The sequence below is a fragment of the Eutrema salsugineum genome, unplaced genomic scaffold (assembly GCF_000478725.1).
Source record: "Eutrema salsugineum unplaced genomic scaffold, Eutsalg1_0 scaffold_8, whole genome shotgun sequence".
Taxonomy (NCBI): Eukaryota; Viridiplantae; Streptophyta; class Magnoliopsida; order Brassicales; family Brassicaceae; genus Eutrema; species Eutrema salsugineum.
The window spans coordinates 10,907,761-10,933,996 of NW_006256414.1; the positions used below are offsets into that span (position 1 = coordinate 10,907,761).

Below are 26,236 nucleotides of genomic sequence, written 5' to 3' on the forward strand. Positions count from 1 at the left end.
CTTATTACCTGCTTCCATTTGCTTTTGTTTAATCGCTTATTACTTGCTATTTCTTGCTTTTGTTTTTCAATTGATTTTATTTGCTTGCTTTCTAGTTTAGATTTAGTGACAACCAAAACCCAATACCAAAACCAAAACCTATTTAGTTTTAGTCTGATTTAAGCATTGTCGTGAATTCGTACTGAAACAACTAAGTCTCTGTGGATCGATACCCTAAGTACTACAGCGCACATCTGTGCACTTTTAGACATTTAGGGGTTATAAATTTAAAACCTGAAGCTTAGTAAAACGACAACAACAACCCCGTTTACAATCGCATCAAGTTTTTGGCACCGTTTCCGGGGACTTTGATTTGCTTCGTTGCGAATCCCAGCTTAAATCCATTAGAACACTTATTTACTTTTACTTTTTCTTTTGAAATTTTCAGGTTTCTCTGCGATGAGAGACCGGGAACATGTTCCTGGAACTCTCGGTGATCCACCATATCGTGTGGATGGTATTCCAAGCGACGATGACCTGGCTGATGATGAGTTTGAAGAACCGATCTATGATGACAATGAGCTAATCGGATCAGTAAAACATGAAAATGATGATGAACTAATTGGAAGTTTTGATTCACTCGAAAAGTTCATGGGAGATCGAAGAGCTATTCAACCAGCCTTACCAGAGGACGGCAAAACCGAAATTAAGGTACCTATATCCACTTAGTTCAACAAAATCAATTTCATGGTTATTCATCGGAACACCCGATGGATCATATCGAGATGTTCGAAGAATTATGTGCAACCATTACAGCAAATGGGGATTACCACAAGTGTAGTCTTTTCCCATTCTATTTGAGAGACAATGCCAGTAAATGGGTAAAATCTTTAGAACCTGCTTCACTAAAAACGTGGACACCGTGTAGAAAGGCTTTCCTAAATCGTTTTTACACTAGAAATCGTTCAAATCTCTTAAGGAACAAGATAAGAACTTTTAAACAAAAAGAAGATGAAGATGTTTTAGATATTTGGGAGAGATTTAGGGAATACCAAAGAGATTGTCCACATCACGGATATACCGACGAATACCTGATGGGAATATTCTATCGTGGCATAATTCCAGAGTTACTACACTCTTTCGACAGAGAAAGTAATGGAGACTTCTCAACTAGATCTGCAGAAGATGCTCGTGTTTTCATCAAAAATTTCGCAAACAGCATCCGTAATCAAGAAACCTTTGGCAATTCTGCACTTCCTGAGAAAAAAGAAGAGATATCAGAAGTTAATGAAGTGTCTCCACCACATAATGAGTCAACTTGGATTGCAACAACCAAACAAGGCACACAATACGTGTAACTTTGAAGGTTGGGACAACCAATTGGATTCTTATGATCAAGGGATGGTGAACACTGCAGAAGTCTATCAAATTCAAGATTTTCCCTTTGTTTCTGATCACCGCGGGTCCATTCATTCGGACCGCGGCCAACAAAGCTTTCACCGCGGTCGTGTCTGTTCTGACCACGGCCAAGACCTGTTTCACCACGGCCGCGAGCCTTATGACCGCGGGAAACCATCTTCGAACCTATATGAGCTGTTCAATCTAATTCTAATCCTTATCCTAGTTTTCCCTCTTCTGAAGCTGAAAATTTAAACAAAAGAATTCTAGAGCTTGAAAAATCTAGGTCTGTAGAAATTAGTGATCTTAGATCTGAACTAAAAACGATGCAAGGAGATTTCAATGATAAATTTTCCACCCTCCTTAGTCTGATGATCAAAACTAATTCCAAAAACATAGATAATCCCGAGGAGGAGCCACATGAAAATTCTTTCGAAAGGTCAAGCGAAGCAGATCCCTCCGATCATGTGAAAGCTATCACACTTAGGAGTGGATTAGCTTACAAAGAGCATGAATTTCCTAAAGATCCTGAAGATGAGGAAAAGGGTAACGAAAAGGAAAAAGAAAGAGAAAGAATCACGATTGAAGATGTTGAAAGAGAAGTGGTAGGAGGGAAGGATGGAGAAGAAGTAAGAGAAGATACATCCCGAGAAATCCTCGGAAATGACCCAATTCCCCCTCCACCAACTCGTGTCTACAAACCTAAACCTCCATATCCTAGAGCCTTAAGAGCCCCAAAGAACGAGAAAGAAAAAGCTAAGCTGAAAGAGCTAATCGATAAATTAAATGTGAGATTACCTTTCGTAGAAGCTTGTGCTAAGATTCCTGCTTTAAGAAAATACATAAAGGGTATTCTAACAAATTCTTTCACTCTTGAAGAAGGCGTTATGATGATAACCCATGAATGTAGTTCTATCCTGCAAAGCCGAATCCCTGAAAAGAAAAACGATCCTGGAAGCTTCGTACTTTCATGCACCATCAATGATGTAGCTTTTGAGCGTGCTCTCTGTGATTTAGGATCTAGCATAAACATGATGCCTCTTTCAGTAGCAAAACGTTTAGGACACCACACTTTCAAGCCCAATAAAATTTCTTAGTATTAGCTGCTCGTTCTGTTAGACAACCCGTAGGAATCTTAATAGATGTTCCTGTTGAAATCGAAAAATGTTCCATACCAACTGATTTCGTAGTTCTAAAGCTAGAAAGAGAACCTAAGGATCCTCTTATTCTTGGAAGACCATTCCTATCTACAGCCGGAGCCATAATCAATGTCTCGGAAGGAAAAATTGACCTTCATCTAGCCGGCTTAGTTATGCAATTTGGCATGAACAAAAGTTTCGATAAACCAACTTTGGATGGCAAAATTTGTTGGATTGATGAGTTAGACGGAATTATTGAGGAAGTCTATGAAGATTTTCTTCTAGACCACCCTTTTTAAGTGTCACGCTTTCACTCACAAAAGACGAACGCAATTTCCTTGAAAAAATTTCGAGTGAATGCACACGTATGCTTGATAAGTCCGAAACTTATTGGAAACCTCTAAACTATCTAGATCTTAAGGACCAAACAAACAGTCCTACACCTCCTAAAGACACTGCCGCATCAATCAATGATCTTTGGAGCGAGCTTAAAGCCCCTAAAGTCGAGCGTAAACCTCTTCCCGTCGGACTTAAGTACGATTTCCTTGGACCAAATTCTACTTATCCTGTCATTATAAACTCTGGTTTGACAGAAGAAGAAACCAGAAAGCCTTAGGATATCCACTTGATGACATACCTGAAATTTCTCTAGATCTTTGTATGCACAAGATTAATCTAGAGGATAATGCTAAAAACTCAATAGAAAGTCAAAGGAGACTGAACCCTAATCTCATGGATGTTGTCAAGAAGGAGTTTATGAAGATTTTATAAGCTGGAATAATTTTTCCTATCTCAGATAGCACTTGGGTTAGCCCAGTTCATGTTGTCAAGAAGAAAGGAGGAGTTACTGTCATTAAAAAATGATAAGGATGAAATGATCGCTACAAGAACGGTAACTGGACACCGTATGTGCATCGATTACCGGAAACTGAACAAAGCAACTAGGAAAGATCATTTTCCACTTCCCTTCATAGATCAAATGTTAGAAAGGTTAGCTCATCACCCTTACTATTGCTTCCTTGATGGATACTCCGGATTTTTCCAAATTCCTATTCGACCGGAGGATCAAGAAAAAACGACATTCACTTGTTCATATGGCACGTTCGCTTACCGACGTATGCCTTTTGGATTATGTACTGCACCTGCTACCTTCCAGCGGTGCATGATGTCGATCTTCACAGATTTTATTGAGGATTTCATGGAAGTATTCATGGACGATTTCTCCATCTATGGATCTTCTTTTGAAAAATGCCTAGCCAATCTTGGTAAAGTTCTGCAAAGATGTGAAGATAAGCACTTAGTATTAAATTGGAAAAAAATATCACTTTATGGTACGAGACGGAATAGTGCTTGGGCACAGAATTTCGGGAAAAGGAACTGGAGTTGACAAAGCTAAATTCAAAGTCATGACCAGCCTACAACCACCCACAAACGTAAAAGGCATCCATATTTTCTTAGGACACGCAGGATTCTATAGGCGCTTCATAAAAGATTTCTCTCAAATAGCTAGACCTCTTACGCGTTTTCTTTGCAAGAAAATAAACTTCAAGTTCGATGATGAGTGCTTAGCCGCGTTTCATAAGATCAAAGAAGCCCTTGTCTCCGCTCCAGTCGTAAAAGCACCTGATTGGGAACTCCCATTCGAAATCATGTGCGATGCAAGTGACTATGCAGTTGGAGCAGTGCTTGGCCAACGAAAAGATAAGAAACTGCACGTAATCTACTACACAAGCAGAACTCTAGACGAAGCTCAATGCAATTATGCAACAACAGAGAAAGAACTTCTAGCTGTCGTGTTTGCATTTGAGAAATTCCGTTCTTATCTCGTAGGATCTAAGGTTATAGTTCATACTGATCATGCAGCAATTAAGTATTTAATGTCTAAGAAAGACGTTAAACCGAGGTTGATAAGATGGATCCTCCTACTGCAAGAATTCGACATCGAAATTCGTGATCGGAAAGCCGCAGATAATGGAGTTGCAGACCATCTTTCACGAATTCGAATTGAAGAAAGAATGCCTTTAAATGATAGTTTACCAGAGGAAAATATCTATGCAATAGATACAACCCCAAATAATGCTAATACCGCATCACCAAGGCAACTCATGCGAAGATCAGATGCTTTTAACACACCATGTTTGAGGCACATAGCGAATTACCTAGCAGCTGATGTAGAACCAGCACAATTTTTTGGTTATAGGAAGAAAAAGTTTCTGAAAGACGTAAGACATTACTTTTGGGATGAACCCTATCTCTATAAGAGATGTGCTGATGGGTTATTCCGAAGATGCATGGCTGAAGAAAAGATGGAAGGAATTTTATTCAGATGTCATAGCTTGTCTTACGCAGGACATTTCGCAACTTTCAAAACCGCTTCAAAGATCTTACAAGCAGGTTTCTGGTGGCCTACCTTGTTCAAAGATACTCAAGCTTATATATCGCGATGCGATAAATGCCAAAGGATGGGCAACATAAGCAAAAGGAATGAGATGCCTCAAAATTTTATTCTCGAAGTCAAAATTTTTGATGTTTGGGGAATAGATTTTATGGGACCATTTCCTACTTCTTTTGGAAACCAATGCATCTTAGTAGCAGTAGACTACATCTCTAAGTGGGTAGAAGCAGTCACTAGTCCCACCAGTGATGCAAAATTCGTCATGAAGCTGTTTAAATCTATAATATTCCCGTGTTTTGGAGTTCCTAGAATTGTGATAAGCGACGGAGGATCGCATTTCATCAACAGAGTTTTCAAAAATCTTCTTAGAAAGAATGGAGTTACGCATAAAGTTGCTTCTCCATACAATCCCAAAACCAGCGGTCAAGTAGAAATCTCAGACAGAGAAATCAAGTCGATTTTGCAGAAAACAACTGCAGTCCATCGCAAGGATTGGTCTACAAAGCTTGACGACGCATTGTGGGCGTATCGAACAGCATTCAAGACACCATTAAGAACAACACCATTCAACCTAGTTTATGGAAAAACATGTCACCTTCCAGTAGAACTCGAGTATAAAGCGCAATGGGCTATCAAGGAGATGAACATGAACATGAAAACACCTGGAGAAAGAAGACTACTTCAACTTCATGAGTTAAAAGAAATCCGCCACAATGCTTACGAAAAGTTAAAATCTACAAAGAGAGGACTAAAGCATATCATGGTAAGAAGATTATTCATAAAACTTATGCTCCTAACGATAAAGTTCTTCTTTTCAATTCTCTTCTTAAGCTTTTTCTGGGAAAATTACGTTCAAGATGGTCAGGAACCTTCACGATAAAGGAAGTCAAACCATATGGAGCCATTGTCCTGTGGGAAAAAACCAGAAACTCATTTACAGGGAATGGACAACGTGTCAAGTCATACCTGGCTGAAGAAAGAGAAGACGAAAGAGAAGTGATGTTTTTGATTGATCCATCATCAGACAATGATGAGATCAAGGAGTGTCACGACCTCGGTTAAGTCTAATCGAGCAACAGTTTCAAGCTAACGACTTGAAACAAGCGCTTAGTGGGAGACAACCCACTTGGTATTTTATCTATTTCCCTTTGACCTTTATTTTCTATTTCCATTGCTTTGTTTCTGTTTCATTTAATTTCAGGTTTTTAATAAAGAAGAACAAACACAAAGGACGAACAACACTCTCCAGCACGATAAGTACTCTTATACATTTCAATTATCAATTTTCTTTACCATTCTTTCCAAGATTTATCACACTGAGAACAGTGTGAAATAAGTCTGGGAGAGGATGTTCATCCGTTACTACTGAAATTTGATTTGTTATGAGTTTGTTTTGGACACATAAAATTTTTCAAAAAGCTTTTCAAAATGTTTTACATAAATTTTTTCCCGCCAATTTTTTCATAAATTGTTTTTTCAAAAATCGTTTTCAAAATGTTTTTCAAAAATTTTTCAAACCAGGAACACAATAAACAATACTATGATGTTTTAGATCAGTGTGCTTCTACGCTATTTCCTCGTTTTTTGCTCTTTTGTGATTTAGGACTAGACTAGGCGGTAGCTAGAATACTTGCATTACGAAATCCCACCAGAGGAATTCTATTCATGGAGATTCTTTCTGACAGGATATACTAGCTTATTTTATCCGAACTTAATTTTGACTTAATTTCCTCATTAAAGCATTAGATCTGGGAAACGAATCATACATTCAGAACTCCTTTATCCTTTTACCACTCTTTGTTGATCCTGAATGGCTAGTTCATCTTTAGCTAGTTCCCCACCGAACCTAACCTCTTTCAAACCACATACATTCTTGTTTTTCATTTTTCTTATATGCAGATATGTGCAAAAACGTCGGAGAGAAAGAGGATCAACGCGGTTTTCAGTCACTGAAGACGGAGACCTACGATATTACCGGAATGATTCAACAAAAAGAGAAAACTCAGTTTGCCTTGGAAAAACTTCGAAATCTTGGTACAATTTCGTCCCTTAGACTCTCTCTCTATAAAAGGTTGTTTCCTCCCGAAAAAAAAATCCGAAAAAGAAAAGAAAAAATTGAAGGGAAAGGAAATTTAAAACCTTAGAGAGTCTAGGAGGATCGAATTTTATACTTGAGGCAAGCTTGATTTGATTATTTGGAGTTTTGGAGATTATCTTTATGATTCTCGGAAAAGATCTAAGTCTAGGGGAACAGCTTTTTACAATAAAGGAGGAAGGATTTGCAACCATATTTGGAAAGGAGAAGTGACTGAAAATTGCGGACATCAACAGGCCCACTCTCTCTTGCGGTTTTTCATAATATCTTGCATCTTCCAGATTCTTCAGGTAACCCGAAACACTTAAACTCCACCACTTAAATAGCCTTAATGAAATGCCGTCTACCCTGAATAATGACTTTAATGAGAACTCACAATATACTTAATGAATGTAGAGAGCTAGTTGACTGGAAGTTAGATCTAAGTGTGTAGATTTTCGCATGACGGATTAACGGACTAGTTTTGTTTGTATTTTGGTGAGAATTTTTTAGACTAGATCCAAATAGATGTTTCATGATAAGTTATGGTTTAGAAGGACAGTCACTGAGATGTTTTTTTAGTTCCTGCGATTTTTAAATTTCTTTCCTGACTTGATCTGAGTTTGTGAGGACAAACAAAAAGGTAAGTCTTGGGGAGTTGATAACACCGTATTTTGACCACTTTTATGGATCATAATTATGTCTTATGCAAGTGTTTTAACTCTGTTTTCATTGGTTTTTAAAGTGTTTTCAATGTTATTGATAACATCGTATTTTGACCACTTTTACGGATCGTTTTGAAATGCTTTTTCTATGTTTTTAACTGCTTTTAAGTACTTTTATTACGTTTTTCTAGTATTTGTAGTTCCAAGACTCTTTTCAGGTAACTTAGGGAAAAGCTTAACAAAATGGATAGAAAACCAGATTTCAGCTCAGAGTCAAACCGTCAGAAGTTCACCCCTGATTGAAGGCCTTCTCACCGTCTGATCCAGCTCAAATTTGGAGACCTTAAAGATAGAAGTATCAGCTTTCCAGTGCACTTTACAGCTTGGCAATCCAACGGTTCAATCAAAAGATACGCGAAGAGCAAGATGTCCCGTAAACCAGCCGGCAAACACTTCCACCCGCGGCCAACAAGCAATTTCCCGCGATCAGGAGCATCCCGACCGCGGCAAACCACCCATTAACCGCGGTCAGAGCACTCCCGACCGCGGCCATCAACCTCCGAGCCCAAAAAGCCCATTTCTGAAGCCCACATTTGGAGAAACCCTAAGTGACATCCAGAGAGGTCTTGAGGACTATAAATAAATGTCTTAGGAACCCTATATCGTGTAACCTAGAACCTAGAACCGAATACCATCTATCATTACTTCATACTTTTATTGTTTTTTCTTTAGTTTTTAGGGAGAGAGAGATTTGTTCTCTTGAACCCTTGTTCTTTCTTTTTCAATTTCGGTTTCTATTCTACTTCTTAATACTATGCTTTTGATTTCGTTTATTATGTCTGAGTAGTTTTATTGTTGGGATTAAAGGATTTTCGATGGGGATTTATATGTTCGATGAGGATTCCATGAGCTTTTGAGCCGAATCTTAGAACTTTTTCTTCTGAATTCGTTTTTACTGCATGAGGGTAGCGTCATGAACTACAATCTGATCCAGATGCTTGGTGACACAAAAGTGTTCATCAGGTATCAGATCTAGTTTGGGAGAGCAAAACAAACCTAGGAGTGGAAACCTACCTATGGGCGATTTGTGAATTAGGACGAGTCTTAAACATAATGCATCTCTTCTCTTCCAGGGCCAGAGTGGAAACCTACTGGTCAGGGTTGAGAGAGATAGTTGTCTATGATCACGACAGTATCGTATTCATACGTCCGTGACTCCAGTTCGAAAAGTTTAAGCTAAGATCTTATCAAATTTCCTCTCTAGCAATGTTTTGAATCGTTCGTACCCCTGGGAAAACTTCCCTGAAGCCCAACATCTTCTTTTCCATTGATTTACACCGATTTTCTTCAAGCTTTAGTTCAATATTGTCTTTCCTTTTTAGTTCATTTTCATTTAAGCATTAGAATATCCGTTTTTCTCATTTTTAGTCATTTTCGTTAAGTTTAGTTATTACGCAATTTAATTTCCGTATTCTCTTTTAATATTTCGTTTTTGCATTTTAAACACACTACCAAACCCCCACAAAACCATTTTGGTTCTAGACTTCCTTACTTAATACTTATTTCAAAGGCTTTTTGCAGGAAAAGATCCTCCTTCCCTGTGGATTCGATCCCTAAGTACTACAATTGATCAGCTGTGCACTTGCGGCTATTGATTTCATTTAGGGTAAAACTTGACAACCCTCGACACACACGACAGCAACCTCATCAAGTTTTTGGCACCGTTGCCGGGGAAGGCACGCGTTTTCTTTTCTGCAAAACCCCGAGAAAGGCTAGTAAATCGACTCTAGAACCCCCTTTTCTGCAACTTTCCATTTTTGGGTTATTTTGTTTCCATTTCAGAAGATATGGATCCTATAAATCGAAATATACAAAATGAGGAAGGTTTCTATAACACTCCTCAAGCCACCAGACGCAGAGAGAAGCATCTACGCGATCTCTACGAAGAAACTCAAAGCGAAGACTACAGAACGTCCCAAAAGGAACCCTACGCACCTCAAATGGCCAACCCTGAACAACCTGCTCGTCGTTTGCCTCACAAGAATGAAAACGTCCAACCCATTCACCGATTGGAACTACTAATTGGCGGTCTCCCACTTACTTGACGTTCAAGCAAGATCCACAGTCGACGAGAAAATTGACGACTTGTCAATGCGCTTTAACAGAAAGCTTGAAGATCTTCCAGCTCAAGTCAAGACCATCGAAAGCCAACTAAACGAAGGTGCTGAAACCGTCCAGGAGAGGATGGAAGCAATCGAAGAACGAGTTGGAGCACACGAAGTTCGCATTCGCAAAGCCGGTGGGAACATCCGCACCTTAGAGATCAAACTTGATGAAGCAGAAGAGACTATTAACGACCATAACAACCAAACCTATTCCTATGTGGAAGAGATTTGGGATGGAGTACACAAGGTTCAAGAGAAAGCAGAGGCAATAGACTCAACCGTGGACAAAGTAGTCTATACCCTCGATGAAATCGAAGAGAAGGTCGAAAAGCTTATGCAAGGACGTGAAACGAATGGTTCGACGCTTCTCATCGAAGATCTTAGCCTAAAAGAGGAGGAGACAGAGTTAGAAGGTGCAGAAATCAGTTCAGATGGCAAAGGAGCAGACGAAATGGAGGAAACAACTCGGAGCCTCATTCCCGCGGTCGGAACTCACGTGACCGCGGCCAACAAGCTTCCAGCCGCGGTCGTGAGCCTCCTGACCGCGGCAAAGCCCTCTTCACCTGCGGTCGTGAAGCTTCTACCTGCGGCCAACACTCCTTCAGATACCTTTCAGCCCTTTTCCACTCCTACAGGTCAATGCTCATTTGATACATCTGCGGGGATGGTCAAAGCCCCTCTTCATGAGCAAACGGTGTATGCAATCAGCTCCAAAACATCTCAAGAAGAAAATGAGGTACTACCTTGCAACATAGTCTTAGCATATGAGGATGAATATGAAGGGAACTACCTCGAAGATGAAGACCATCGTCTGTTCATAGAAGGAGGGAATCTAGACAAAATGGTGGAATTAGGAGCACCAATCTCCAGAGAAAGGCTCATTGAATTCAACAAGTTTGTGAAATCAATCCCACTTTACACAGGTTTCGATGATATATGGCATCTTGGTTGTTTGCAAGTTTTCTTTAGGTACAGCAAGGATACAAAGGAGGATATTCGAACCTACTTTGGGAGGGCCAGACGTCTGACTTTTCCCAGAACATCACCTGATGCTGCTGTTTATTCAATCCACCTCCAAAGCCCGGAAGAGTGCAGCCACTACACCAACAAAATCAGCAAGGAAAAGCTCGACGAATTCAATGATGTGGTTAGAAATTTGCCTGAAGGAATCACGTTTGCCAAAGCTTGCAAGGACTTCATGATAGGCCACTACTTCTGTGAGAGCAAAGAATCAATCCCTGAGATAGAAGACTTGTTCAATCATGCCAGAAGAGGTAAACCTGTTCGAACACTTCACAAAATCGATGGTGCAGGTCAGTTTCTTATCTCTTGTTCTATTAGAGGAGAAATGTTTAAAAACGTGGTATGTGATTCTGGAGCTTGTCTTAACATGATGTCCAAGGCAATTGCTTTGAGACTTGGTATTAGACACCTGCGCAGGAAAAGAGCAAAGATTAGCCTAGCTGATGATTCAAATGCAACATCTCAAGGAATAGCTCATGAAATTCCTTTGAGAATAGGAGATTGCATAGTGCCTGTCGACTTCTACATTGTCGAAACGAGAGACTCAACATATCCAGTGATTCTCGGATGGTCTTTTCTAGCAACTTCTAGAGCTATAATGGACTGGCCAAACCGGAGGATTTCATTTGCTAATATCGACAAAGATGTCTTCACAGAAGCTGTCCCATACAACAGCAAAGCAAGAAAACGTTCTGCAACAGAAGAGTTTGAAGAAGAATTTTGGAGTGACGAAGAACCTGCTAGGCAAAGCAAGGAGATGTCGAAAAAGACTTGTCTCAGGACAAGGTCTTCTTCATTGGAATAAGTCCCGTCCAACACCAAAAGTCGAGCTAAACGACTTAAAACAAAAGCGCTTAATGGGAGGCAACCCATTTAGGTATTGTTTTCGTTAGGATTTTTCTTTTTTTTTCTTTTGATCTTTTTCTTTTTCTTAGTTTCAGGTGTTTCTTATAAAACAAAAAGCCAAAAAAATCAAAAAACCAGAAAAAACCAAAAAGAAAGATGGTACCTGACTGCTCGGCCCAGCAGGAACCAAGGAGAAGCAAGAAGAGGCCGCAAAATAAGCCCCCGCGGTCGCAGGTGTTCGGACCGCGGGAAACACCCCTTCGACCGCGGTCGCGTGATCCTGACCGCGGCCAAGCAATGGTTTGCCGCGGTCGTGCAGCCCCTGACCGCGACACTTGGTCGTTGACATCCAAACCCGACCCAAACCACCCCTTTCACCTCACATCACCTCACCAATCACCCTCCACCTCATTCATCACCTTCCCCCACCTTCCACCACCTTCATCACCACCAACCACCTTCCCAAACCCCTTCGAATGAATCCGGTTCATTTCTACCAGCATCCCGGATCCAGATAAGTTCTCTTTGTCCTTACCAATTCGATTATCTATGCATTTTTCTCATCCAATCTCGACTTGTTTCACACTGAGGACAGTGTGATTTAAGTCTGGGGGAGGATTTCATCCCTTTCTAACCACTTTTCTTTCATGAGTCTTGCATTATCTACACTTTTTGCATTTCTTTAAAGTTTTTCAAAATCGGTTTTCAAAACAAAATACGTTTTAAAAGGGAATGGTGAACATGAATCAATGATTGTTGAATGTGTGCTTTAGACTGTTCCTAGTGACATGCTCATTCATGATTTAGGACTAGACTAGGCGGTAGCTAAGCACATTTGAAACGAAGTACCCCAGAGGAATTTGAATGATTTCGATTTAGATGAAGGGATACACTAGCTCTGTTTTATTTGGACTTAATTTGGACTTAATTTTCTCATTGAAGCATTAGACCAGGGAAACGAATCATACATTCAGGACTCCTTTATCCTTTTACCACTCTCTGTTGATCCTGAATGGCTAGTTCATCTTTAGCTAGTTCCCCACCTTAACCAATCCTCTTTCAAACCACATGCACTCTTGTTTTCTAATGTCTTATATGCAGATAAGTGCAAAAACGTTGGAGAGAAAGAGGAGCGACGCAGTTTTCAGTCACCAAGGACAGAGACCTGCGATTTGCCGGAAAAGTTCCCGGAAGGATTCAACACAAGAGGAAGCTCAGTTTGCCTTAGAAAAATCTCAAATTTTGGTACAATCTCGTCCTCTAGTCTCTCTCTCTTTAAAAGGCATTTCCTTTCCAAAAAAAAAAAAAAATCCGAAAATAAGAAAAGAAAAGAAATAAAAGCCTTAGAGAGTCTAGAGAGGTCGAATTTTAAGTCCCAAGGCAACTGGAGTTTGATTTTATGGAGTTTTGGAGATTGTTTTCTGATTCCCGGAAAGAATCTAAGTCTGGGGGAACAGCTGTTTACAACAAAGGAGGAAGGATTATGCAACAACATTTGGCAAGAAGAAGTGACTGAAAACTGTGGTCATCAACAGGTCCTTATCTCTCTTGCGGTTTTGCATATTATCTTGCATCCTCCAGATCTTCAGGTAACCCGAAACACTTTAACTCCACCACTTAAACAGCCCTTTAATGCCAAACGCCGTCTACCCTGGATGATGTCTTTAACGCGAACTCACTATTGAACTTAATGAATGTAGAGAGCTAGTTGACTGGAACCAAGATTTAGATTGTTTAAGTTTTGCATGATGGAAAAAGTGGACTAGTATCTCTTGTGCTTTGGTGAGAATTTTCTAGACTAAGTTGTGGATTGATGCACTATCTTTGGTCCTAGTTTAGAGTTCATGTCTATGAGATTTGTGCATTCCCTTTTTTTGTTTTCACTTAACCAGTTTAGGCTTTTGCTTTGTTTGAGGACAAACAAATGTTTAAGTCTGGAGGAGTTGATAACACCTATTTTGACCACTTTTACGGATCGTTTTGAAATGCTTTTTCTATGTTTTAATTGCTTTTAAGTACTTTTATTACGTTTTTCTAGTATTTGTAGTTCCAAGACTCTTTTCAGGTAACTTAAGGAAAAGCTTAACAAAATGAATAGAAAACCAGATTTCAGCTCAGAATCAAACCGTCAGAAGTTCACCCCTGATTGAAGGCCTTCTCACAGTCTGATCCAGCTCAAATTTGGAGACCTTAAAGATGGAAGTATCAGCTTTCCAGTGCAATTTACAGCTTGGCAATCCAACGGATCAATCAAAAGATACGCGAAGAGCATGATGTCCCGTAAACTAGCCGGCAAGCACTTCCACCCGCGGCCAACAAGCAATTTCCCGCGGTCAGGAGCATCCCGACCGCGGCAAACCACCCATTCCCCACGGTCAGAGCACTCCCGACCGCGGCCATCAACCTCCGAGCCCAATAAGCCCATTTCCGAAGCCCACATTTGGAGAAACCCTAAGTGACGTCCATAAAGGTCTTGAGCACTATAAATACATTTCTTAGGAACCCTTATTGTGTAACCAGAGAACCGAATATCATCTTTCATTACTTCAAAATTTTATTGTTTTTGCTTTAGCTTTTAGGGAGAGAGAGATTTGTTCTCTTGAACCCTTGTTCTTTCTTTTTCAATTTCGGTTTCTATTCTACTTCTTAATACTATGCTTTTGATTTCGTTTATTATGTCTGAGTAGTTTTATTGTTGGGATTAAGGGATTTTCGATGGGGATTTATATGTTCGATGAGGATTCCATGAGCTTTTGAGCCGAATCTTAGAACTTTTTCTTCTGAATTCGTTTTTACTGCATGAGGGTAGCGTCATGAACTACAATCTGATCCAGATGCTTGGTGACACGAAAGTGTTCATCAGGTATCAGATCTAGTTTGGGAGAGCAAAACAAACATAGGAGTGGAAACCTACCTATGGGCGATTTGTGAATTAGGACGAGTCTTAAACATAATGCATCTCTTCTCTTCCAGGGCCAGAGTGGAAACCTACTGGTCAGGGTTGAGAGAGATAGTTGTCTATGATCACGACCGTGGCGTATTCATACGCCCGTGACTCCAGTTCGAAAATTTTAAGCTAAGATCTTATCAAATTTCCTCTCTAGCAATGTTTTGAATCGTTCGTACCCCTGAGAAAACTTCCCTGAAGCCCAACGCCTTTTTTCCATTGACTTACACCGATTTTTTTCAAGCTTTAGTTCAATATTGTCTTTCCTTTTTAGTTCATTTTCATTTAAGCATTAGAATATCCATTTTTCTCATTTTTAGTCATTTTTGTTAAGTTTAGTTATTACGCAATTTAATTTCCGTATTCTCTTTTAATATTTCCTTTTTGCATTTTAAACACACTACCAAACCCCCACAAAACCATTTTGGTTCTAGACTTCCTTACTTAATACTTATTTCATAGGCTTTTTGCAGGAAAAGATCCTCCTTCCCTGTGGATTCGATCCCTAAGTACTACAATTGATCAGCTGTGCACTTGCGGCTATTGATTTCATTTAGGGTAAAACTTGACAACCCTCGACACACACGACAGCAACCACATCAGTTATAGAGTTTCAAAAGACTTTTCAGGATACTTGTGCAAAAGATATGCAAATCGGAACAAATGAGCAATTTTGGATAAATGCAGACCGTCAGAAGTATGACAAGCGATGAAGACCTTCTCACCGTCTGATCACCCCCAAAATTTGTGACAACATAGAGAATCCAACCAGCTTTCTAATTCACTTGTTTGGAGACAATCCAACGGTTAGATCTTCAGATACACCCGATGCAATAAAGACAGAAAATACAGTTTTTTAAGATGACATCAGCCGGGACCGCGGCCAAAGCCTATTTCCCCGCGGGTAGAAGCACCGCGACCGCGACCATTAGTCGTTCACTTCCCAGACGACCTAATTAAAGCCCAAGTTGATTCCTTTTGTTATTTTTAAAGCCCTAAGTGTCCAATACCACTCCAGAAGCTATATATACCCTGTTTAGGTCATTCTAAAGGAGGAGACGAATAAAGACCGAAATTTAGACAAACTTAGAGAGAGAGAGAGGGAATTCGTGAGAAACTCTAGAGGCCGCCGCCGTCTCAGAAGGAGGAGCCGCCGCTGGAGGAAGTCATCGTGCCTCCATCTGCTTCTACGTTCTTTGTTTTTCTTCCCTGTTTTCTTTAATTTCCTGCAACTTTCAATACTCTATGATGATTGTTTACAATATGTTTGAGTAGTTTCCCAGTTGGGTTTAAAAGGATTTTTCAAAGGGACTTTCGTGTGTCTTTGCTTATAAATCGATAGATTTAGGATTATTAATCTTCTAGATGTTCTTCGTTTGCCTTTAATCTTACTGCGTGATTCTTTGCTGGCCACTTAGAAGCCGATCTGATATGGTATGCTGCGAAAGCTTTCATTGATTGTCTGAACTAGGGTGAAACGAGCAATGATTCTATAGGAGTGGAAACCTACCTATAGTTGAGTTGTGAATGTTGATGAGTCTTGTTCTGCTATTGCATCTTCTCCCTTCTAGGATCAGAGTGGAAACCTACTGATCAGGGTTGCGAGAGATAGTTTTTTAGTGCTGTGAAAGTAGGCTATTCATACTTTCGTGCCTCGAGTTCTAGAACATACGTAGTTGATTACCTTTATCTCTTGTTTAAAATCAACATTGCTTAGTCCATGAATCCCTGCGAAACCCTTGAGCCCCAACGTTTGTTTTTAATTGTTTATAACCTTTTCTTTTCATTCGATTTTCCTTGTTTCCATTCTACTTTCATTTGATTTTTACTTGCTTTCACTTTTAATTGCTTTTACTTGCTTTTCTTTTTTTTTAGTTTAGATTTAGTGACAACCAAAAACCTAAAACCAAAACCTATTTAGTTCTAGTCTGATTTAAGCATTGCTGTGAATTCGTACTGAAACAACTTAGTCTCTGTGGATCGATACCCTATGTACTACAGTGCACATCTGTGCACTTGCAGACATTTAGGGGTTATAAATTTAAAACCTGAAGCTTAGTAGAACGAACCAATATCCCGTTTACAATCGCATCAAATAACAATTTTACTATTGGAGACTAAAGCTACATATGGTTGAGTTGTGAATGTAGATGAATCTAGTGCAAGATTGCGTACATCTGTGGATGGGGCCAGTGTCAGAAGCTACTGGTCAGGATCGTGGATGGCAGTTGGTTATGATCATGAGGGTGACGTAGTCATACATCCATGCTCGAGTTCTAAAAATTTTAGCTAGGATCTTTTATATTACTTTAAGCAATGTTTTGAATCGTTCATACCTCGAAGATATTCCCGAACAACCTAGCGCCTCGTTTTCTATAAGTTTTACATCGATTTTATTCAAGATTTTTACATTAGGTCATTCTTAGTTTCCCAACCAATTTTCTTAAGTTTTGTGTCATTAGGTCATTTTTAGTTTTCAATCGATTTTTCCTTTTCCCTTTTAGTTTTTGAATTACGTTTTTATTGGCACCCAAACTCTATAAAATCGATTAGGTTCTAGAATTTCTTCAATCTCTTTCAAAGGTTTTTGCAGAAAAGATCATCCTTCTCTGTGGATTCGATCCCTAAGTGTTGGAATTGATTAGCAGTGCACTTGCAGCTTTAATTGTTCTTATTAAGGGTAAAACTTGTTCCCCACACCACATCAAGTTTTTTGGCACCGTTGCCGGGGAAGGCTTGTGTTTTCTCTTCAGCAAAACCTTAGAAATGTTAGTAAATCGATTCTAGAAAGGTTGAAGAGTTAATATTTAAATTAGGGAATATTAATCACCTCATCTGATGGATCCCCATCTAGAAAAGGGTCCTCTTCAGCGAGAAGATCAAGGATGTGTTCCTGACCCCTCATCGAAAAGTACCTGAAAAACCAAAGAAAAATAAAAATTAGAAAAAGTTCTACCGAATTAAGCAGAGATCTGCAACGAAAGGAATCAAAATCCCCGGCAACGGCGCCAAGAACTTGATGCTAAGAGAATCAAGGGTCACTTTTACATGTGTCTACAATTTATAATCCTAAATATTTGCAAGTGCACAAATGTATGCTGTAGTACTTAGGGGTCGAACCACTGAGATTTTGAGCTTTCAGTACGAATCAATCAAGACTTAAGAATTGTAGAACAAGCAAATGGGGGTTTTGGTTTTGGTGTTACTAAATCTAAAAGCAAATCGAAATAAAGAGGTTGTAAAACAATAGGAACAAATCGCTGGGTCTAAAGGGTTTTCGCAGGGGTTCATGAACTGATCAAAAGACAAACAAATCGATAAAGGAAATCAACTAGTGAGGATCCCAAACTCGAATAGACACATGTAAGATTAGCCAACTCTCGTCACCCTAATCATCTAATCACTCAACACAGCAATTAACTCTCGCTCTCATGCTGCAAATAAGATCATGCATTAAAAGCAGAATTCATCCACGCTCGCGATTCTCTGTAGGTAGCTTTCGTCTCCTAAAGCGATTTCGCTCGATCACTTCTAGGTCTGGTAATTCGATACAACACTCTCGTGGCTCCAAATACTGAGATCAATTTCTAAGCGGTTAGCAACAGAAACAGCATATAGAACAAGAATGAACGAAGGACTCCTAGAAGATTATGAACCCTAAATCGCAATAAGCATATGATCAAGACATGAAATTCCCTTTGAAAAATCCCTTAAAAACCCAACTGGGAAATTACTCAGACATAGCTAAGTTCAACATCACAAAAGTATTTAAAATTGCAGAAAATTGAAATAGACAAAGTTTAGAAACGAAGAACAGGTTGAAGCAGGAGATCCGATGGTGCCCCTCTCGGTAGCTCCTCTTCTGGGCGTGACTCTCTTCTAGGGTTCCTGGTGAGAAATGTAGCACACCCTTCTAAACGACTTTAAAGGGGTTTATATAGTGTCTTGAGTCATCGGAAACGCCTAGGGCTTGCAGGAATAATGATGGGAATGACTTAAGCTTTAATATGGGCTTCTGAGGCTCGGAATTGAGCTCTCCGCGGTCTAAAATTTTGCATCCCCGGCGGATGACGTTTTGGCCACGGATGAGCTTCTGACTGTGATGGTTCGCCTTCAGTGTATCGACCATATCTGGAGATATAAGCGTTATATTGCTTTGATTCCAATTGTATTGGAAAGCTGGTTGTCGTCTCTATCTTTTGTAAAAATTTGGAGATGATCGGACGGTGGAAAAACCTTCGTTTGTTACCAAACTTCCGACGGTCTGAATTTATCCAAAGTTATGCTTTTTGCTCCCAAGTGCATTCATTTTGTCAAAATAACCTGAAAAGTCTTTTGAGATTCTGAAACATGGAAATCACTTAAAAACCTTTAAATCTGAGTGAAAACACCTGCATAAGATATTAAAATTGATCCATAAAAGTGGTCAAAATCAGGTGTAATCAACTCCTCCAGACTTAAACCTTTGTTTGTCCTCAAACAAAACCAAAGATCTGAACATGGAAAAGAGGTTTGAAAAGCACATGAACTAACAAAATCTCAGAGATCATGCTTCTAAACTAGAGTTAGTCATTATGCTCAAATCAAGGATAGTCTAGAAAATTCTCACCAAAGTACAGGTATAACTAGTCCGTTGATCCGTCATGCAAAAATCCAGACACTTAAACCTATCTTCCACTCAACTAGCTCTTAACATTCATTCAAAAGTTCAAGTGATTCTCATCAAAGGACTTTAGTAAAGCCATCAAGGCTAGGTATTCAAAATGGCTATTTCAGGGTGAGGTTCTCAGTGTTTAGGGTTACCTTTTTCTGGAGAGACAAGACATTATGCAAAACAGCAAGAGAGGATGAAACTGTAAATGCCCCCACAGTTTCAGTCACATTCTCCTTGTTTCAAGATTTCTGATCTCCTTTCTTCAGGTTCTCCTTATAGTTCCCCCAGACTTAGATTTTTGTCCAAATTGTGATTTAGGCTTCTAAAACTCTTTTAGGCTTTTAGTTTCCTTTCATTGCTTTCTTTTTCTCCTATATTTTTTGAAAGAGAAAACTGCCTTTTGACTTGGAATCTTAGGAAGAATGAAATTTACCTTTAAGAATGAGCTTTCCTGAGGCATCATATGATTTTTGGCACACTCCCTTCTGGTCTCTTTCAGTCTTTCTCTTGAGTGACTGAAAACTATGTTGTTCCTCCCTCTCCGGCGTTTTTGCACATATCTGTCGATATAAACTAAAGAGAGAATGCATGAGGTTCAAAAATAAAGGTTTGGGTAAAGGGTGTGGTACCAGCTAAAGATGAACTGGCCATCTAGGACAACAAAGAGTGGTAATAATGATGTAAATATGTCCTAGATGTGTATCATGATGCCTGCTAAAACCAATGATGAGAATTAGATGTCAAGATTATGTTCAAGTGAAATGAGCTAGTGTATCCAGGCAGAAAATATCTCCATGAATAGAAATCCTCTGGTGGGAGTTCGTAGTGTAAGTACTCTAGCTACCGCCTAGTCTAGTACTAACCACAAAAGAACTAGCATGTAAAGTCTAGAAGCATATGATTTTGTTCCAGCATTCCTGTTTTGAAAACTTTTTATGAAAAACAAACTCAAGGCAAACCAAATTTCATTAGTAAAGGATGAACATCCTCCCCCAGACTTAAATCACATTGCCCCCAGTGTGAGAGATCTTCGAGAGGATGGGATAATGATGGACTGAAATTTGGAATGTTTAGGTGTACTTACCTGGTGATGTGCTTTCTGGTTCGTGATTTCTGTTCACCTCTTATTCGTTCTTCGGTTAAAAACTTGAAATTATAGAAAACAAAAACAAATAAGCAAAAATAGAAAAAGGCAAATCAAAGGGAATAGGTAAAATACCAAGTGGGTTGCCTCCCACTAAGCACTTGCTTAAAGTCATTAGCTTGACTTTGATGATGCTCTAGCCTGGAGGGTCTGCCAAGAGCATTGATTCTCTTCTTTCTTCTTCTGCAAGGTATGGTTTTACACGCTGTCCGTTAACGATAAATATATCTCCTTTCTTACCCCAAAGAATGAGTGCTCCATACGGTTTGACTTCCTTTACTGTGAAGGGTCCAGACCATCTAGATCGTAGCTTTCCTGGAAGTAGTTTAAGGCGAGAATTGAAAAGAAGAAATCTGTCATTTGGAGCAAATGATCGATGTATGATCCTTCTATCGTGATATGCCTTCGTCTTCTCCTTGTATATCTTGGAGTTTTCGTAGGCATTATGGCGGATTTCTTCTAATTCGTGCATTTGAAGCATTCTTCTTTCTCCAGCTGCCTTAAAGTCCATGTTCATCTCCTTAATAGCCCATTGTGCTTTATACTCTAGCTCTACAGGGAGGTGACATGCTTTTCCATAAACAAGATTGAACGGCGTGGACCCTAAAGGAGTTTTGTATGCTGTCCAATAAGCCCAAAGTGCATTGTCGAGTTTTTCGGACCAATCTTTGCGATTTACGCCGGTTGTTTTTGATATCCATGTTATAGATTTCAACTTATCCACTTGTCTAAAGGTGATATGGAGATGCAACTTTATGTGTGACTCCATTCTTTTTGAGCAGATTTTCGAAGACTCTGTTGATGAAATGGGATCCTCCATCGCTTATCACAATTTGAGGAATTCCAAAGCGAGGGAAAATGATTAATTTAAACAGCTTTATAACCACTTTTGCATCATTAGTAGGGCTGGTGATTGCTTATACCCATTTAGAGACATAGTCTACCGCTACTAAGATATATTGGTTTTCGAAAGAAGTTGGGAAAGGTCCCATGAAATCAGTTCCCCATACATCAAAGATTTCGACTTCGAGAATGAAATTTTGAGGCATCTCATTCCTCTTGCTGATGTTGCCCATTCGTTGGCATGAATCACAGCGTGAAATGTAGGCGTGAGTGTCTTTGAACATAGTAGGCCACCAAAATCCTGCTTGAAGAACCTTTGAAACCGTTTTATAGGTTGCGAAATGTCCTGCATACGCTGAACTGTGGCATCCAAACAGTATTGCATTTCTTCTTCGGCGACACAGCTTCTGAATAAACCATCTACACATCTCGTATAGAGAAAAGGTTCATCGCAGAAATAATGCCGAATTTCCTTTAAGAATTTCTTCTTTTTATAACCAAAGAATTGTGGAGGTTCGATGTCTGCAGCTAAGTAGTTTGCTATATGCCTAAACCATGGAGTGTCAAAAGCATCTGAACTCCGTATAGGAGGTTGGGATGGCTTTTCTTGCACGGCAATAAGTATAGTCTCCATAGCGTAGACATTTTCTTCTGGCAAACTATCATTTAAGGGAGTTTCTCTTCTACTCGAATTCTAGAAAGATGATCTGCTACTCCATTATCTGCTCCTTTCCGATCTCGGATTTCAATATCAAATTCTTGCAGCAGGAATATCCATCTGATCAGCCTCGGTTTGGCATCTTTCTTAGACATGATATACATAATTGCAGCATGGTCAGTATGGACGATAACCTTAGATCCTACGTGATAAGATCGAAACTTTTCAAATGCAAAAACGATGGCTAAAAGCTCCTTTTTCGTAGTCGCGTAATTACATTAAGCTTCATCAAGAGTTCTACTCGCATAGTAGATTGCGTGTAGTTTCTTTTCTTTCTGCTGACCAAGCACAGCTCCAACAGCAAAATCACTCGCATCACACATGATTTCAAATGGTTGTTCCCAATCAGGTGGTTGCACAACTGGAGTGGAAACAAGGGTGTTTTTGATCTTATGAAATGCTGCCAAGCACTCATCATCGAATTCAAAGTTCGTTTCCTTGCAGAGAAGACGTGTGAGAGGTCTAGCAATTTCTGAGAAGCCTTTTATGAATCGCCTATAGAATCTGGCATGCCCTAGGAAACTTTGGATTCCCTTCACATTAGTTGGGGGTTGTAGGCTAGTCATTACTTCAATCTTTGCTTTGTCAACTTCAATACGTTTTCCAGATATTTTATGTCCAAGCATAATTGCCTCGCGGACCATGAAGTGACATTTTTCCCAGTTAAGGACGAGATGCTTTTCTTCACAGCGCTGCAGAACTTTCTCTAAGTTTGCCAAGCATATGTCGAAAGAGGATCCATAGACTGAAAAATCATCCATGAAATCTTTGATGAAATCAGTGAAAATAGACATCATGCATCGCTGAAAGGCTGCAGGTGCATTACACAATCCGAAAGGCATTCGCCCATAGGCAAAAGTTCCGTAAGGACAGGTGGATGTCGTCTTTTCTTGATCTTCGGGTCTAATTGGAATTCGAAAAAATCTGGAATAACCATCTAGAAAGCAGTAATATTCGTGATTTGCCAATATTTCTAGCATTTGGTCAATGAAGGGTAAAGGAAAATGTTCTTTCCGAGTTGCTGCATTCAGTTTTCGGTAATGAATGCACATTCGATGTCCTGTCACTGTTCTTGTAGCAATCATTTCATCCTTGTCATTTTTGATAACAGTCACTCATCCCTTCTGCGGGACAACATGCACAGAACTAACCCAAGTGCTGTCCGAGATAGGGAATATGATTGATTCCAAAAGTTTCATGATCTCCTTCTTTACCACTTCCATCCGGTTTTGATTCAACCTCCTTTGGCTTTCAATCAAATTCTTGGCATTGTCCTCACGATTTATCTTATGCATACAGAGGTCCGGGGAGATTCCTTGTATGTCATCAAGAGAGTAGCCTATAGCTTTCCTATACTTCCTAATCTCATTTAACAGCTTAGTAGTTTCAGCTCTACTTAAGCCAGAATTTATGATGACATGGTAAGTTGAGTTTGGCCCAAGGAAAGCATACTTGAGTCCATCAGGAAGAGGTTTACGCTCGACTTCTGGAGCTTTGAGCTCGCTCCATGGGTCGTTTATAGCTGCCAAGGTATCTTTTGGAGGAGTAAGGATGTGAGATTCCTCATTCAGGTCCAGATAGTTCACAAGTTTTGCATAATCCTCGGCCTTATCAAGCATTTGCGCACACCCTTTTGAAACTTCTTCGAGCAGGTTGTGATCATCATTTGTGGTGGTGAGGATGATTTTAAAGGATCATCAAGAAAGATTTCTTCATTAACTTCCTCAGTAATAACATCATGCTCATCAACCCGACAGAGCCCGCCATCTGAAGTGGGTTTCTCAAGACTCTTGTTCATATCAAACTGCATAATCAAACTTCCTAGATGTAGGTCTATCTTTCCTTCCGGAACATTGATTATTGCTCCTGCAGTTAATAAAAAAGGTGTACCGAGTATCAGAGGGTCCTTTGGTTCTCTTTCCAATTCAAGCACTACGAAATCAGTCGGAGTATAGTTTTCTCCAATCATGACTGATATATCAATCAAGACTCTTTCTGGTCGTCTAACTGATCGATCAGCAAGAATCAGCGAGATTTTTGTGGGCTGGAAAGTATGATATCCTAAGCGTTTTGCAACTGAGAGAGGCATCATGTTGATGCTCGATCCCAAATCACATAGGCAACGTTCAAAAGTCATATTCTTGATTGTGCAAGAGAGTACAAAACTTCCCGGATCTTCTTTCTTCTAGGGGATATGGTTTTGTAAGATGGAACTACATTCATGAGTTATCATCATAACACCTTCTTCTAATGCTATAGAATTTGTTAGAATGCCCTTCATGTATTTCCTAAGAGCAGGTATCATTGCACAAGCTTCAATGAAAGGTAATCTTACATTTAACTGCTCGACTATCTCTTTCAGCTTAGCCCTTTCTTTCTCCTTCTTTGGTCCTTTCAAAGCTCGTGGGTATGGTGGTTTGGGCTTGTAGACACGAGTAAGAGGAGGTGGCATAGGTTCTTCTTCAGCAATTTCTTGAGAAGTGTCTTTCTTTTCCTTTTCTCCCTCTTTCCCGACTACTGCATCTCCTTCTTCGAAATACTTTGGGTACTCTGGCTCCTTGTAAGCTAAACCACTCCTGAGGGTGATTGCTTTTAAGTGATCAGAGGTCTCCCATTCGTTTATTCTTTCAGAAAAAGGTTCATCAAGGTCATTAACGGAGGAATCCAACTCTTTTGATTCATCACTAATCTGGAGGAGAAAAAGTGTGGAGAGCTTGTTAATAGAATCCTCATGTCTTTTTGATTGACTTTCCATCTCCTCTTTGAGTCTATTAACCTCTTTTTCAAGCTCTTCAATCTTGGAGAAAGGATAATAAGGAGGTATTGTGGGATTGGATTGATCAGAATGGGTTTGCTCGAAAAAGGTTTGGAAAGGAGGTTGAAGACTAGGCTTGCCGCGGGTGAAGTGCTCTGACCCGCGGTGAAATTCCTCTTGGCCGCGGTCAAAAGCTTCCCACCCACGGTGGAGATCGGTCTTGCCGCGGTTGAAAGGCTCCCACCCCTGGTGGGGTTGATTCTGCTCAGCCTCTTCAATCTGGTAAACATCAGCGATTTGCATCATCTCCTGATTTTGGAAGTTCCTCTCCACCTCAAGGTTGTTCATCTTCTCGATGTAGGGCTTGCTATGATTGTTTCCCTCATCAGAGTTATGAATATGATCAATCACACTAAGAATCTTCTGGATGCCTTCTCTTATCTGATCTAGGTATTCTTTATTAACAGAAGATTCTTTTTCCTCAACTTTAGGACATCTAGATTGGATTAGAAGTCTCCTATTTCTGATACTCCCAGCTAGATTAGTGATATAGGCGTGAGCCTCATCTTACAGTTCTAGTGGAAAAGTCTCCATTGCTAGAGGCATCCAAAGAAAACTTCAGTTCTTCATTAAATCCATGGTAGAAGATGGTCATCAGACGCTCCTCGGAGAAACCATGGTGTGGGCAATCTCTTTGGTAATCTCTGAATCTTTCCCAGGCGTCATAGAGATCTTCTGTGTCCTTCTGCTGGAATTTTTGGATCTTGTCCCTTAAGAGATTGGAACGATCTCTGGTGTAAAAATGACTTAGGAAAGCCTCTCTACACTCTTTCCACGTCTTTAAGGACGCAGGTGGCAAAGTTTTAAGCCATTTACTAGCTCTACCAGTTAGAGAGAATGGAAAAAGGACACACATATGGTAATCGGTATTTTTCATTATGGTTGAACACAACTCTTCAAAATGTTCAATATGATCTATTGGGTGTTCAGTAGAAAAACCGTTTGATAACACCGTATTTTGACCACTTTTATGGATCGTTTTGAAATGCTTTTTCTATGTTTTTAATTAATTTTAAGTACTTTTATCACGTTTTTCTAGTATTTGTAGTTCCAAGACTCTTTTCAGGTAACTTAGGGAAAAGCTTAACAAAATGGATAGAAAACTAGATTTCAGCTCAGAGTCAAACCGTCAGAAGTTCACCCCTGATTGAAGGCCTTCTCACCGTCTGATCCAACTCAAATTTGGAGACCTTAAAGATGGAAGTATCAGCCTTCCAGTGCACTTTACAGCTTGTTAATCCAACGGTTCAATCAAAAGATACGCGAATAGCAAGATGTCCCGTAAACCAGCCGGCAAGCACTTCCACCCGCGGACAACAAGCAATTTCCCGCGGCCAGGAGCATCCCAACCGCGGCAAACCACTCATTCCCCACGGTCAGGGCCCTCCCGACCGCGGCCATCAACCTCCGAGCCCAAAAAGCCCATTTCTG

At 39.9% G+C, this 26,236-nt stretch overlaps 1 protein-coding gene and 2 non-coding genes across 3 annotated transcripts; 1 reads left to right on the top strand and 2 right to left on the bottom strand.

Moving 5' to 3' along the window:
* Positions 1-949: 949 nt before the first annotated feature.
* LOC112082401 lies at positions 950-1,057 on the bottom strand. Its single transcript, XR_002897073.1, has one exon. It is a non-coding gene; the product is annotated as a small nucleolar RNA R71 (small nucleolar RNA).
* Positions 1,058-24,175: 23,118 nt separating this feature from the next.
* On the bottom strand, positions 24,176-25,661 carry LOC112088842. Its single transcript, XM_024159142.1, has 2 exons — positions 25,317-25,661; positions 24,176-25,186 (listed from the first exon to the last, which is right to left on the bottom strand). The coding sequence occupies exons 1-2, from the start codon at positions 25,659-25,661 to the stop codon at positions 24,176-24,178; spliced, it is 1,356 nt and encodes a 451-aa protein (XP_024014910.1).
* Positions 25,417-25,526, top strand: LOC112082427. The gene has a single exon (XR_002897097.1). It is a non-coding gene; the product is annotated as a small nucleolar RNA R71 (small nucleolar RNA).
* Positions 25,662-26,236: the final 575 nt, after the last annotated feature.

Bases quoted from the DNA above. Each gene is read 5' to 3' on its own strand.
- LOC112088842 (XM_024159142.1), bottom strand. From the start codon at position 25,661: ATGTGTGTCCTTTTTCCATTCTCTCTAACTGGTAGAGCTAGTAAATGG. The intron at 25,187-25,316 runs GTAAGATGAGGC...TACCTAGATCAG, and splicing joins GAGACTTTTCCACTAGAACT to ATAAGAGAAGGCATCCAGAA.